This window comes from Heterobasidion irregulare (genome assembly GCF_000320585.1).
Source record: "Heterobasidion irregulare TC 32-1 unplaced genomic scaffold scaffold_03, whole genome shotgun sequence".
NCBI lineage: Eukaryota > Fungi > Basidiomycota > Agaricomycetes > Russulales > Bondarzewiaceae > Heterobasidion > Heterobasidion irregulare.
In genome coordinates, this window is record NW_009258199.1 from 2,404,944 (window position 1) to 2,416,690 (window position 11,747).

General features: G+C 50.5%; 7 protein-coding genes across 7 annotated transcripts; 4 read left to right on the plus strand and 3 right to left on the minus strand.

The window, feature by feature from the left end:
- Positions 1-67: 67 nt before the first annotated feature.
- On the plus strand, positions 68-1,106 carry HETIRDRAFT_313197 (uncharacterized protein; the record flags this gene model as incomplete). Its single annotated transcript, XM_009545940.1, has 5 exons — positions 68-130; positions 186-271; positions 328-620; positions 688-849; positions 904-1,106. The coding sequence occupies 5 exons, from the start codon at positions 68-70 to the stop codon at positions 1,104-1,106; spliced, it is 807 nt and encodes a 268-aa protein (XP_009544235.1).
- A 262-nt stretch (positions 1,107-1,368) lies between these two features.
- On the minus strand, positions 1,369-2,555 carry HETIRDRAFT_439269 (uncharacterized protein). Its single transcript, XM_009545941.1, has 7 exons — positions 2,462-2,555; positions 2,381-2,405; positions 2,117-2,334; positions 1,905-2,038; positions 1,750-1,851; positions 1,620-1,693; positions 1,369-1,562 (listed from the first exon to the last, which is right to left on the minus strand). The coding sequence occupies exons 1-6, from the start codon at positions 2,523-2,525 to the stop codon at positions 1,664-1,666; spliced, it is 573 nt and encodes a 190-aa protein (XP_009544236.1). The 5' UTR covers positions 2,526-2,555; the 3' UTR covers positions 1,369-1,562; positions 1,620-1,663.
- Positions 2,556-2,815: 260 nt separating this feature from the next.
- HETIRDRAFT_382220 (uncharacterized protein) lies at positions 2,816-4,829 on the plus strand. The gene is made up of 4 exons (XM_009545942.1): positions 2,816-3,126; positions 3,187-3,266; positions 3,332-3,363; positions 3,421-4,829. Exons 1-4 carry the CDS (start codon positions 3,047-3,049, stop codon positions 4,609-4,611), a joined length of 1,383 nt encoding a protein of 460 aa, XP_009544237.1. The 5' UTR covers positions 2,816-3,046; the 3' UTR covers positions 4,612-4,829.
- A 191-nt stretch (positions 4,830-5,020) lies between these two features.
- Positions 5,021-6,810, plus strand: HETIRDRAFT_382224 (uncharacterized protein). The gene is made up of 4 exons (XM_009545943.1): positions 5,021-5,177; positions 5,228-5,512; positions 5,614-6,043; positions 6,097-6,810. The coding sequence occupies exons 1-4, from the start codon at positions 5,027-5,029 to the stop codon at positions 6,629-6,631; spliced, it is 1,401 nt and encodes a 466-aa protein (XP_009544238.1). The 5' UTR covers positions 5,021-5,026; the 3' UTR covers positions 6,632-6,810.
- Positions 6,811-6,917: 107 nt separating this feature from the next.
- Positions 6,918-8,907, plus strand: HETIRDRAFT_473305 (uncharacterized protein). The gene is made up of 12 exons (XM_009545944.1): positions 6,918-7,070; positions 7,141-7,238; positions 7,289-7,342; positions 7,398-7,457; positions 7,522-7,618; positions 7,677-7,808; positions 7,873-8,058; positions 8,113-8,191; positions 8,244-8,314; positions 8,383-8,494; positions 8,551-8,660; positions 8,712-8,907. The coding sequence occupies exons 1-12, from the start codon at positions 6,930-6,932 to the stop codon at positions 8,814-8,816; spliced, it is 1,245 nt and encodes a 414-aa protein (XP_009544239.1). The 5' UTR covers positions 6,918-6,929; the 3' UTR covers positions 8,817-8,907.
- A 159-nt stretch (positions 8,908-9,066) lies between these two features.
- Positions 9,067-9,462, minus strand: HETIRDRAFT_312422 (uncharacterized protein; the record flags this gene model as incomplete). Its single annotated transcript, XM_009545945.1, has 2 exons — positions 9,067-9,355; positions 9,413-9,462. 2 exons carry the CDS (start codon positions 9,460-9,462, stop codon positions 9,067-9,069), a joined length of 339 nt encoding a protein of 112 aa, XP_009544240.1.
- Positions 9,463-9,935: 473 nt separating this feature from the next.
- HETIRDRAFT_425888 (uncharacterized protein) lies at positions 9,936-11,323 on the minus strand (the record flags this gene model as incomplete). The annotated part of the gene is made up of 9 exons (XM_009545946.1): positions 9,936-10,054; positions 10,116-10,169; positions 10,224-10,362; positions 10,496-10,563; positions 10,620-10,710; positions 10,750-10,783; positions 10,887-11,064; positions 11,122-11,146; positions 11,198-11,323. 9 exons carry the CDS (start codon positions 11,321-11,323, stop codon positions 9,936-9,938), a joined length of 834 nt encoding a protein of 277 aa, XP_009544241.1.
- Between the last annotated feature and the right edge of the window lie 424 nt (positions 11,324-11,747).

Consider the following 11,747-nt stretch of genomic DNA (forward strand, 5'->3'; position numbering starts at 1 on the left):
CATTCAGTCCACTTCGTATGTTTCCTTTGGCACCTATTTGTTGCCCGTATTTACGTAGTCTCACAGGATGTCGCTATACCTCGACCCCCAGATTCGGGACTGGGTTCTATTCCCAATCACACTAGTCATGGTGAGCAATCTAGCTGCCTAACAGCCGTTCGAAGCGTCACATTGGACATTGGTAGATCTTGGTCGGTATCCTGAGGCACTACGTCGTCCTATTGTTGCAGTCGACACCAAAAAAGCTATCTCGAGCAGCCATTCGTGAACAGTAAGCCACAACTCATCATATCACTCAGTCATTTCTCATCAGAGACCCTCGCGAAGACGCGCCCTGGTGCAGTCGCAAGTCCTTCGGGCGACATCTGCAAACTCTCCTCTTCCATTTACATACTACAAAGCTATCTCACAAAACCTCACAAATGCGTATGCAGACGGAAGATACCTGAAGGACGGTCCTCCGAAGAAAGGCGACGCACCTTCCGCCCCTCCCAACCCTCTCACGGATCCTGCTGCTATGGATGGGATGATGGCTGGCATGAAGACACAAATGGTCATGATGGTTCCCCAGATGGTCATCATGGGCTGGATCAACTTCTTCTTCCAAGGCTTTGTATTAAGTGCGCACGCCTCCCTTCGTATCCCATCCTATCCGTGTGCGTTCTTATATGTCACTGTCTCCTCTAGTCAAGCTTCCATTCCCGCTCACTCTAGGATTTAAGTCTATGCTCCAACGCGGCATCGAGACCCCAGACATGGATGTCAGATGGGTTTCTTCGCTATCGTGGTATTTCCTCAATTTCTTTGGCCTGAACGGCTTGTACCGCATCATTCTTGGGGGAGATAACTGTAAGCCCGCCTGTGAGCGATGGGTCTTGGAATTTGCGTTGATCTTCTCTTCAGCTGCCGATGCCTCGCGCGACATGGCCGCATCGCCGTTCAGTGCAGTGGCGCAGCAGCCAGGGCAGCCACAAGACTTCAATAAATTATTTCAAGCCGAGCGAGATAATCTAGAGTTCGCAGAAGGCCTACACAAATGGGCCGGCAGTGAGGTAGAGAACCGAGTACTTCGCAAATATGGCAGAATACCTCCCAAGCAGTCATAATTCTCGGTGTTGGTCGCTAAGTTTTGTCTCTGGAGAATACGCATGGGCCTCGCTTGTGGATTGGAGGTCGTTGGCAGGACGCGCAGCCTTGAAGGACAATGACTGGACAGAAACAGGTAATGATTGAACGTTTTGAACGTCGGTGGATCAGAAAGTCGCGTGGAAGTCGGAAGGACTTCAATAACCTCATTCCATAAGAATCCGGCTGTCAACGAAGTGGCACGCGCAAGAAGCAAGAGAATCATACGTATGCTCGGAATTTCTATGCGACCCACTAATGGTTGATAAGAGGACATATAATGAATGAATTACAACGTCTTGCGTGACTACGATGAGAGCTACCTTGCATGCAAGGTGTCACTGGAAACTACTTAACACGATACGTACATGTCAACTGCAACAAGCTCCGTCCATCTTGAGAGCGGTGAACGACAAACAACAGACAGTGCAGCACAACTGGGCGATCCGTTAATGACGGGTCATGAGGTCGACGTTGGATAGAAGGGCGCTCACATATAGACAAAAGAACCAAGAATATCGTACACAGCGCTTCAAGGCTATACCAAGCCATCATACAGTGACAAAGCCTGCAGTTCTTCGGGTTAGTGGCGCAGCACGAGATCGAACCAAAGAGAAGATATACCTGTACGATAGTTGGGTCCTGCTTGCTTCCTTCGACGAACTCGTCGTAAGTCAGTTTAGCGTCTTTATCTCTGTCCATGTTCCGGAAGATTTTGTCCACGCGCTGCCATGGTTCTGAGCATGAGGGTACGGCGACGCATCGGCCAATGATAATACCTTCTCTGGAGTATCTTCATCTGGTGGTAGCTTGACCATCTGGCCCGTCATTTTATATATCGACTGGACGATCTGGAGCATCTCCTGGTATGTTATTGTACCATCCTTGTCTATATCATACAGTTGGAATGCCCCTGGTGAACGACGATACCGTCCGAGATGTTAGCGATGGGATGGGATGAGGGGGGGAGGGGAACAATGCAGGGGCGCACATCTCAGCTTCTCGTCCAATCTCCCCCGACTCGTGACGCTGAGAGCGCATATGAATTCCTTGAAGTCGATCGTGCCGTTCTTGTTCTCATCGAAGACGTCGAAGACGTAGTCAGCGAATTCACCTGGATCGCCGAACGGAAAGAACTGCTTGTAGATGCGGCTAAATTCGGTCTTATCGAGCTGACCGGAAGGGCAGTCTTTGAGGAAACCCTTGTACCTGAGCGAGCATCAGCTGAGGGCGGCTGCGAAGGAACCGAACGGACCATTGCTGCAGCTCCCGTTTGTCAACTGAACGAGAGGTGAATGGGGAGAGCAGAGAGGAGGCGACGAGGGGGAAGACGTACAGTATGTATTCTTCTGTAGATCTGCGAGCTGCTCCGGGGAGAGTTTGCTCTGAGACTTGCCCATGGTGTGGAAGAAGGAGGGTGGTCAAGCCATGTAAGTAGCCAAGGCTGGTTCTGGAGCACGATGGCTGTGCGGTACATACGCTCCCACACCGGCCCGCCCTGACTATCGGCTCCCATCGGTCGTCAACCGGTCATCTCCGAGGCATGCTCGACTGCCCGTTGAGGACGCTGCATTTCACTCGTCGTTTTTCGAGGCTATCGTCGCCTCATGTCTCTCGCAAGCCGGAATCCATACTAGTCCCCTCGTCGTCTCTCGTTGACCCCCGCGTTCACCTCAGAATTTACCTATCTCTCCCCTCGTCCCAGTTTCTCTCTCCCCACTCCGCTCGCAGACTATTCATGCCGTCCAAACCGAACCGATCAGTAGTCCCAAGGAACCGCATGCCGGATCTGCCAGCTTCGCGCTCAAACTGTTCTTTCTTAGTACAAACACCTTTATACCCCCCCTGTCCAGCCTTTGTCTCTTCCCTCTGTATTTAACCTTCGACGCCTCCAAAGCACCTCTGCGCCTTGTCCGTCACCATGTGTTATACCGTTGGATCAGTCGACCGCGCCCTCAGTATCTGTCCCATGTGCAAGGTATACAAGCCCGCTGGTCAGAGGTGATTCGTCTCCCACGTCAATGGCAGCCATCGCCGGGGACCAACCCTTTTGAAATCCAGATGCCCGCACAAGCAGGAAGTGTGTCACAACAGAGAGCTTCACCCCCGCCACGACGTCATCTACCTCAAGAATGCGGAAGGTATGCATGGGCCACCCGGTCGTCAAACAATTCCTCGATTTATCTTCATCTCTCGTGATACACAGTCCAAACGTTCAATGGATGTGGATTTTGCAAGGTATGTTGCTTGAGTACAAGGAGGAGGTGTAGGTGTTCACCCATCTGAATGGTCCAGTGGGCGCGGAAATACCCGTCACAAAAGTTGGCCGGCCACGGGAATATTGGCTGGCCAGGGTGCTGTCGTGCTCCCAACGCTGGTGAAAACCACCTCATTCCACCTGCCGACTGGCCTGCCGTCTCTATCGTGCATCAGATCCCCTCGCCTGTCGATGTTAAGGCCCTTCTCGATAGCATTGGCGCCTCTCCGCCACCGCGAAAGGGCAGCCCCGGTCCTACAATCGTTGCGACGAAGGTCTCCTCACCGCCAGCATTTTCCATGCAGCTCGACCGCAGGAACAGCACCACGGCCACTCCCTCGCGCGCTGCGCCCACGATCAGCAGAACCCAACCCCTTTCTATACCTAACAAAGGACGATCCGCGGGTAGCCCAAAGGAGGCTGCCGCATCTCTCATGAGCACTACGCCTCGAGCTTCTGGTATGAAAGAGAACATTCCCGGTTCGAATACATCTCCTCTCGATTCTAGCCACTCGTATCGCCGTCAGACTACGGGTGAGCAGACGGAGAAGCGCGGAGACTCCCCAAACACACCTTCTCCTCTCCGCCGGAATATCGATCTGGAGAGTACTATCTCACGCCGTAGCTCTGAGCGCCGGCCGTCAGTCTCCGCCATCAGGGTAACCTCCACAAAGGCATTGGCCGATAGCCCTCCGTTACGTCGTCGCGCGTCTACGGACGACACGGCGTCTTTCACCAGCCAACCTTCTCTATCTAGTGGACGGTCCGTCGGTCGTCAGAACACTATATCTACATCCCGTCCCAGCACGAAACGATCCACTCTAGACGTTGACTTCGCAGCGATGAGTGTATCGGGATCCCCGAGTCCCAGCAGCGCCAGTAGCGAGACTCGCTCACGAAGTGGAAGTGAAGGCACCGTGACCTCAGATGGTGGATTTACGGATTATCTGTCTGACGAATCAGAGGCGGAGATTCAGCGACAGGCGGAAATGAAGGCTGCGTTGTTGGCTCAAAATCACATGGAAGAGCAGGAATTCAGAGCGGCAAGGCAGCAGCTTGCCCATGTCGATCTGCGGCCTCCCAAGTCCTGGAACCCCACCAATACGGCCACCCCAAGGTCGCAGGGAGCATCGACGGCGTCGCAGGCTTATGGTTCCATCCCCGCCATCGGGTACGCCTCCCAGACGAGAGGACAAGTCGATGCGGTCGGAATTGGTCGCTCAAGGTAATCACAGTTTGCAGATTATAATTTCATAAAGGACCTCGAGAACGAGATTGCATGTGTTCTCCTCACTTCCCACCCCCACTTATATGTCCATCACAATTTTGTTTCGATTAGGTGTAGTAAAGTAGTCGCGGGACTGAAGTATTCACGTTGATTCATGGGATATCATTGATCTGTACAACATCTGTCTATACCTGTACGCAAGCATTCTTTCCCTGTGTCTTTTGCGGATGATGGCGTGAGCAATCATTGACGGTTGAATATCGCTGCACGCTGCCCAAGCTGCACGGAACGAGTTGTGGAATGGCGTCAGTCGTGTGACCGTGAGATCGTCGACGTTAGACCTGTATTTCCCTATTGGGATTCATGGACAGTCAAGCGTCCCTCCTCCAGGCGGCAGGACCACTGCTTCACAACAGATGAACCTCGCCCGACACTCCATCACTGCAACGAACCCAGTGAACCTGTTTGATGTCCGTTTTGATGCTGATTGCCAGATATTCACCACCTCAACACCTGCCGGATTCGCGGTCTATCGGGCGAACCCTTTAGAGCTGCTTCGGAAACGAGGTGAGCGAGCACATGGCCTTCGTGCTGCTGAGTCTGATTTGCGTCCTCAGAAATAACAGGCGGCACGCTTTCTGCGGCAGTTCCTCTTCACTCGTCGTCTCTTCTATTTCTCTTGGGAGGAGGAGGAAGTCCTCGATATCCGCCAAATAAAGTCGTCTTCTGGGACGATGCCCTTGGTCAGGAGGTCGCAGAGCTAGAGTTCAGAGAGAAGGTACGGGGAATCACTTGCAGGCGAGGATGGCTTGCAGTGGCGCTGCGTAGACGAGTGGTCGTCTTCGAGATTGGAGCCGCCGTGACGCGATATGGCGAATGGGATACTTGTGACAATCCGAGAGGTAATTCACATCCCTTGTCATAAGCTCAGGGCTTTTAATGGCCTCTTCATGAACGATCGGAACCGTTAACCACCTGGTCACTGATCAGCATTTTTCCAAAGGTTTGCTTGCAATCGCGACAGGCCCGTACGCGACGCTGCTTAGCGTTCCAGGGCGACAGACAGGCCATGTACAACTGATTCACCTCCCACCTTGTCGCCCTCCAGAGCCTATCGGTCCTCCTCCTTCTATCCCACCACGCCCTCCCCCGCAGCCCACTAAGCATCCACATTCGATCATCGTAGCACACAACAGTGCGTTGACGACGCTGGCCGTCCCCCCATCCGGGCGTCTATTGGCCACGACCTCATTGCGGGGTACCTTGGTCCGCATATGGGACACAGCCACGGGAAAGCAGATCCGAGAGTTGCGTCGCGGGACGGATCAGGCTGAGATATACGGAGTCGCTTTTCGGCCTGATGAGACTGAGCTGTGTGTTTGGAGCGACAAGGGCACTATTCACGTGTTCGCGCTCGCTATACGCTCTGGCGCGTCGTAAGTTCTATCTGTTATGCGATACGACGGATTCTCATTATCCCTGCTAGAAACCGACAGTCGTCACTGTCGTCGTTGACCCCTTACTTGCCTCTCCCCAAGTACTTCGATTCGGAATGGTCCTATGCACAGTTCCGTATACCAACGCAGTCGTCACACATATCGCTATCGCAACAGACCTCGCAACACCGATCAAACACCGACCTTGTAGGAGAGGAGAAATGTACCGTCGGCTGGATTAGGCACGTTTCTAGCGAGGATATAACCCAGCCAGGATCTGCGTCGACGGTCGAGCATCAACTCATAGCTCTCACGTTTAATGGCGGATGGTATCGACTATCTGTCCCACGCGGAGTATCTTCATCCAGTACTCCAGGAGCTTCATCTCGTTCTGCCATCCCTACATCCCGTTCGCCTCCTAGTGTGAAATCCTTACACATGCCAAGGCCCCGGTCCGGTAGTGGTTCATCCTTCTCCAGTCGAGCAGACAAGGGAAAGGGTCGAGAGAGCGATCGGGAGAAGGAAAGTCGAGATTGTGTATTGCAGGAGTTTCGACGATTTGGAAGATGGGACGGATGGAGCTGAATGATCAATACTCAGTGCACAGTAGGCAGAACTAGACGGTTTGTCAGAGAAGGGTTGTTGTGGGCTTGTGGGCTTTGTTTTCGCACTTGGTTTAACCATGCATATTCACGTGTATAAGTACTGCATATGGCTCTTGGCTTCCATAACATATTGTACGATTATTTACTCATCTCATTGCTATCAACCAGCTCTTCAGCCACTTGCTCTTCGTCACGTTCCAGCTGCGTTCCAGTGTAGGCACTCGTCATCCGCCCGACCGGAGCTGGTATGTAACGCCTCGATCTGACTACTTTCCGCCATGTCAGCCCTCCTGTCCATTGTTCAACCGCTTGGCTCGTATGCATCTACTTGCGGATACTGTGGTGTAGATGGCGAACGTAGTGAGCAGGCAACGAACTGCATGGCTTCCAGTCTCATGCCATATCAGCTATCCTGTGATGTGAGGCAATTGACAATGGTCTGAAGGCTTTGAAACACGATAACAGACATTCACCTGCATTCGTTGACAGGTGTACCAGAAGATGATAGACCGTGGATGGAGGAGATCAGGGACGTACTGCTACAAGCCCGATCTCAGAAGGTCGTGCTGTCCTCAGTACACAATCAAGTATGTCTCCTTTGCTGCATTCAATCTGTCTGAAATGCGGATGTCGATAGACTGGATGCAGTGGCGTTTAAGCCATCGAAGAGTCACAGGAAGCTTTTAAGTCGGTAAGTAAGAACACGAGAAATAGGTGTACAATTTATGACGATATCGTCATTTCAGCTGGAACCGATACGTGCTTGGCAGCGACCAAGGTAAGAGCATTCGGGGAGACGCTGTAAGGTGCGCGATTTATCACCTCAACCAATCCTCTAAGTGTCCTTCTCAAGTTTCTGGCATCATCCAGGAAAGGACTCGACAGCGCGCCGTTTGAATTAACACAATCCATCCATGTTTCCGAACGACAGTATGTGATCAGCGGCGAACCGGCGCATCATTTTGAGGTAAGTTGTGGTTCACTGACGCGCATCAACTTAATGACCATCAAGGCTATACTACTAGGTCACCCTAGAGCTCTCGAGCTTCACAGAAGAGAAATTTGCCCTATATCAGAGTTATGAAAAGAATATCCACCACAAGGACGATAAACAGCGAGCTAGTTTTACTTCATTTCTCGTAGATTCGCCACTTCACGTACGTGTTCATGGCGTATCTCTTTCCTTGCTTTATTTTGACATCGACTTTGTATCACTTCTAGCGAGAGTCGATACCGTACCCCAAGCCTCCTCCAAGCCACCTACCTCGCTATTATGGTGCTTATCATCAGCTGTATCGGTTGGATGGTGAATTAGTGGCTATGGGTGTGATTGATATCCTGCCCAGCTGCGTCTCAAGTGTGTATTTCATGTGGGAAAAACGATTCGAAAAGTTCTCGCTTGGCAAAGTATGGATTTCTCTTGATTCGCTTGATGACTTTATTCACTTTTGAACGTTGAAGCTGAGTGCATTGCGAGAAGCATCTTTGGCTAGAGAAATGTATGATGCTGGCATCGTTGGATTGTCTTCCCTATACATGGGTGAGTGCTTTAGATTTAAGTAAAAGCTCTTACGAACCACAAATATGATCAGGTTTCTACATTCAGTCGTGTCAGAAGATGCGATACAAGGGAGAATACTTCCCGTCTTATCTCGCTGATCCCGTACGCTTCTGCAAGGTCGATCCCTAAGCTCTCTGTAGTTGATCACTGATCGGCTCTTGGCCCCACAGGAAGATTTCAGCTGGCACCCTATCGAGGTCTGTAGACCATTACTAGAAAAGTATAGGTATGCTACATTCGTATATCCGGAACATTCGAACGCAGATTCAGCTGGATCTCCTGGTAAGATCGCAATGCTCGGTGTTGTCTTGCGTCAATTACCCATCTTCTCGAAACAGTGCTTCACCAGTCTGTGGTAGACCAGCCTACCCCTTCACAGGAAAACCTGGACCAAATACTTGCGTTGAAGTCAATTCGGGGCAAAGAGGTCATCACAGTTCCTATAAATGTGAGCTACTTTATCTAGCTCCAGAGATACCGGGTCGTGAAATTTGTACAGTCGACAAGAGAATGGCGAATGGTGGACACTCGCCGTGATATCTTGTCTACCATCAGCGGTCTAGGCACTGAGCTGTCGAAGGAGGTAATATTCTATCTGCAATGAGTGGGTTGCCTGTGTGGTAGGACCGACAGCCTTCAACAGCATGTAGAGTCTGTACTATAAATTATATCACAAGTAAATGAGCAGTGGTCCCAACGTGTCTGACGAGACAGGAGGACGTGATGAGAGGCGTACTACTTACCCAGTATATGAACCGCCCCAATAACCGCATTCAGAGCATAGCGAACAGTAGATGTTAGTCTCAATCAGAGAATCTCGATGCGCTCATCAGTGCGTAAAGATTACACTATCCTCATTGGTTCTTCCTCGACTGTTTATCCTTCACTATGGATAGAACTTCTTGGTCATGGCGGTCCTCAATCAGAGATAGAACAATGTAGGCGACTAAGACGAGATTTGCCGCTATAATGGCAGTGATGGCGGCATACGTTGCATTGCCTGCGTATAAGTCGTCAGAAGACTGCATGACTGAGTAGGAAGACCTCTTGCCCTTCCAAAGATACTTCTCGGATATGAAGTAAGAGCCAATAGGAATCACACCAAGCGAAAGGCTGAATATGATGAGTTTGATGAGTACGCCTCTGCTCGAGAAGAAATGTCATTAGTCTTCGAGACATGTAAAAGAGCAGGTGACATACCCTTGCACTCCTTGATCAACAATTGTAGATCCTGCCGTCTGTCCCCTCATGCTCTCCACGGCGTTCGAGACGGGTGTCTCTGAAGTGAATTTAAGGGACGAGGTCGACTCTTTCAAGATGGGGGTTAGTAGGACAGGTTAGGACCTACGGCGATAATTCGCCTAATGAGGAAGTCCTTGACTCCTGTCAAGTTCCTGTCATCACTGTATCTTCAGGCGCCTCACCAGTGACGCCTTTCGGGAGATTTCTAGCGCGTTTCCTTACAACCGCTGCATCTACACCGTGAATGTTTACCATAGTGTTCAATCAAGACATTCACACTGAGTCCTTTCTAAATGGCTGTCATACAAGTCAAACAGGATCAATGCCTCGACTAACTCGATAGGTATCAAACAGGTTCTTCCAGCAAATACGGATCATCTCTGTCCGGCTTCAAAATTGCCCACACAGATTGTTTATCAAAACTGATTGACTTCAGAAACAGAATCCTACATGATCAATTGCACGGATTTCAGGTGGGCAGTTACGGCTTGATTGCCGAGGTGTCAACACCATTGCCATTGGCCACGCTTGTTTCGTCTTCGACGCGAAGTATGCGGATGCGAATACGACCTTCCGGATCGGAGTATATGACCCAGGTTCCTGATATCGTGAGTTCAGTCAGTGTCATATCTCGCACTAAGGAACAAAGTTTCCAGCCCACTTCGATCATTTGCCGGAGGTTCACTCGAAGGTTCATGAACGCTTCCAATAGATGCTGGGCCAAAATGATGTTAGACTGGGGATGTTCCTGCAAGATTCAATTACGCACTTCCACGCGAAGGTGTCCCGACACCTATGGCAAGGGGAAGGTTCGGCGCTATCTCCTCCACGTCCAAAATTCCGCGGTCGGAGATCTGTCCCTCAAAGAGTCTTGGTGGATCTTCTTGATACTGTGCATAGAACTTGAACTATTCGACAAGTGCAGATTGGATGCGAGTTCCAATGCGAAGCACGTGTTTGTGGGCCGACACAGCTTGCGACGGGCTCGAAATACGGCTGTAAAATGCCTGTGCCCTCTCGGCGCTCTCGTCTTGTATGTACCGTGAAGTGACCAGGAGAGTCATTGAAGGCTACATAGACACAATCAACGGTACCCATGTCATCCGATTCTGCATGACCATAGCTCATTAGATAAGTCATACAGCTAGGGGCAGAAGACACGCACCCGTCCAATGGAAAGCCGAAAGCGTCGTCGGCTCTGTTGTTGGTTGGTTGGTTACAACGGCAGGCAGACTCCACACCCCAGCGAAGGTTCGCTGCCATACATAATCCGATCACCTGTGAGTACTACTTACACACAGATCATACCCAATCTTACTCGCAGATCCTCTAGATGGTATAACTTTATAAGTGCATATACGTCGCCTATAAACGACAGCTTCTTGTATTGTCATCTGCTTGATAAAACAGGAAAGCCGTTTGGAAATCTGACCCCGACGTCACAGTGGCTAGGGATGTCCCCATTGCTGGTGCAATTTTACTACCGCTGATATTGTCCGGTACGTTAGCCACATTATAAAACTCCCTTCCCCCTGCAGAAGTGATTCTTCGCTCAAGCAAATTGCCGCTGTAGCCTCGGTAGAATATTGGCTTGCCGCCCCAAAGTCTCTCTGTATCACATCAACACATCAATTCAACTGCCACAAGAGGTAAAGAAAATATGTTACCCTGTTCGCGGCAATCCTCGAGTATCTATTAGCCATAATCTGCAGTCAATATGATTGGTGTAGAAGAATCTGTCACATTCCGCAAGATCGCGGTGTTTGGGATCGGATTTGCGGGTGGTGCGTCGACAATACAGCACACGTCGACAATGCCTGGTTGGTGATATAATGCAGATATGACATTTCCGATCTTTAGACCGGTCATTGTGAAGGTAAATGGGATGCCAGGGGTCGCAGGAGCACTCTGTTGTATGGGATGGGCACAAGCCTTATATCTCATGGATTCAGGGAACACCGGATACAAGTATAGTGCATGCTGGGCGCTCGATCAGTTAATGTTGCTTTGCATCTGGGAGACTCATCTGTGTTTTCGGTAAGTGAAGGATTCTCGATGAATTTCAAGCATCTTAAAGACTCAAGTACTAGTTCTCTCATATACTTGTACTGCAACGCTTCAGGCTTCTAGTATGGAAGCAGGCTCCGCTGTCCAAATCAGATGCAACAAATGCCTTGCATTCTGCTCTGGTATTCGGCACTACTTGCAAAGCTTCGCACGTATCTCACTACCGAGGGTCTTCTCAAGCACTATGGCAATGCACATCTTTGCTTTCCCCCTTTTTCCCGTCTTT

What these genes read in the sequence shown, in the direction of transcription:
- HETIRDRAFT_382224 (XM_009545943.1), top strand. Translation starts at nt 5,027, where the DNA reads ATGAACCTCGCCCGACACTCCATCACTGCAACGAACCCAGTGAACCTG. An exon ending in AGAGCTGCTTCGGAAACGAG is followed by an intron (nt 5,178 to 5,227) that starts GTGAGCGAGCAC and finishes TTGCGTCCTCAG; the next exon opens with AAATAACAGGCGGCACGCTT. An exon ending in CTCGCTATACGCTCTGGCGC is followed by an intron (nt 6,044 to 6,096) that starts GTCGTAAGTTCT and finishes TATCCCTGCTAG; the next exon opens with AAACCGACAGTCGTCACTGT.
- HETIRDRAFT_439269 (XM_009545941.1), bottom strand. Translation starts at nt 2,525, where the DNA reads ATGGGCAAGTCTCAGAGCAAACTCTCCCCGGAGCAGCTCGCAGATCTA. An exon ending in TCTACAGAAGAATACATACT is followed by an intron (nt 2,406 to 2,461) that starts GTACGTCTTCCC and finishes CCTCTCGTTCAG; the next exon opens with TTGACAAACGGGAGCTGCAG. An exon ending in ATGAAGATACTCCAGAGAAG is followed by an intron (nt 1,852 to 1,904) that starts GTATTATCATTG and finishes GAACCATGGCAG; the next exon opens with CGCGTGGACAAAATCTTCCG.
- HETIRDRAFT_473305 (XM_009545944.1), top strand. Translation starts at nt 6,930, where the DNA reads ATGTCAGCCCTCCTGTCCATTGTTCAACCGCTTGGCTCGTATGCATCT. An exon ending in AAAAGTTCTCGCTTGGCAAA is followed by an intron (nt 8,059 to 8,112) that starts GTATGGATTTCT and finishes TGAACGTTGAAG; the next exon opens with CTGAGTGCATTGCGAGAAGC. An exon ending in TCATCACAGTTCCTATAAAT is followed by an intron (nt 8,661 to 8,711) that starts GTGAGCTACTTT and finishes AAATTTGTACAG; the next exon opens with TCGACAAGAGAATGGCGAAT.
- HETIRDRAFT_382220 (XM_009545942.1), top strand. Translation starts at nt 3,047, where the DNA reads ATGTGTTATACCGTTGGATCAGTCGACCGCGCCCTCAGTATCTGTCCC. An exon ending in TACAAGCCCGCTGGTCAGAG is followed by an intron (nt 3,127 to 3,186) that starts GTGATTCGTCTC and finishes TTTGAAATCCAG; the next exon opens with ATGCCCGCACAAGCAGGAAG. An exon ending in ATGGATGTGGATTTTGCAAG is followed by an intron (nt 3,364 to 3,420) that starts GTATGTTGCTTG and finishes TGAATGGTCCAG; the next exon opens with TGGGCGCGGAAATACCCGTC.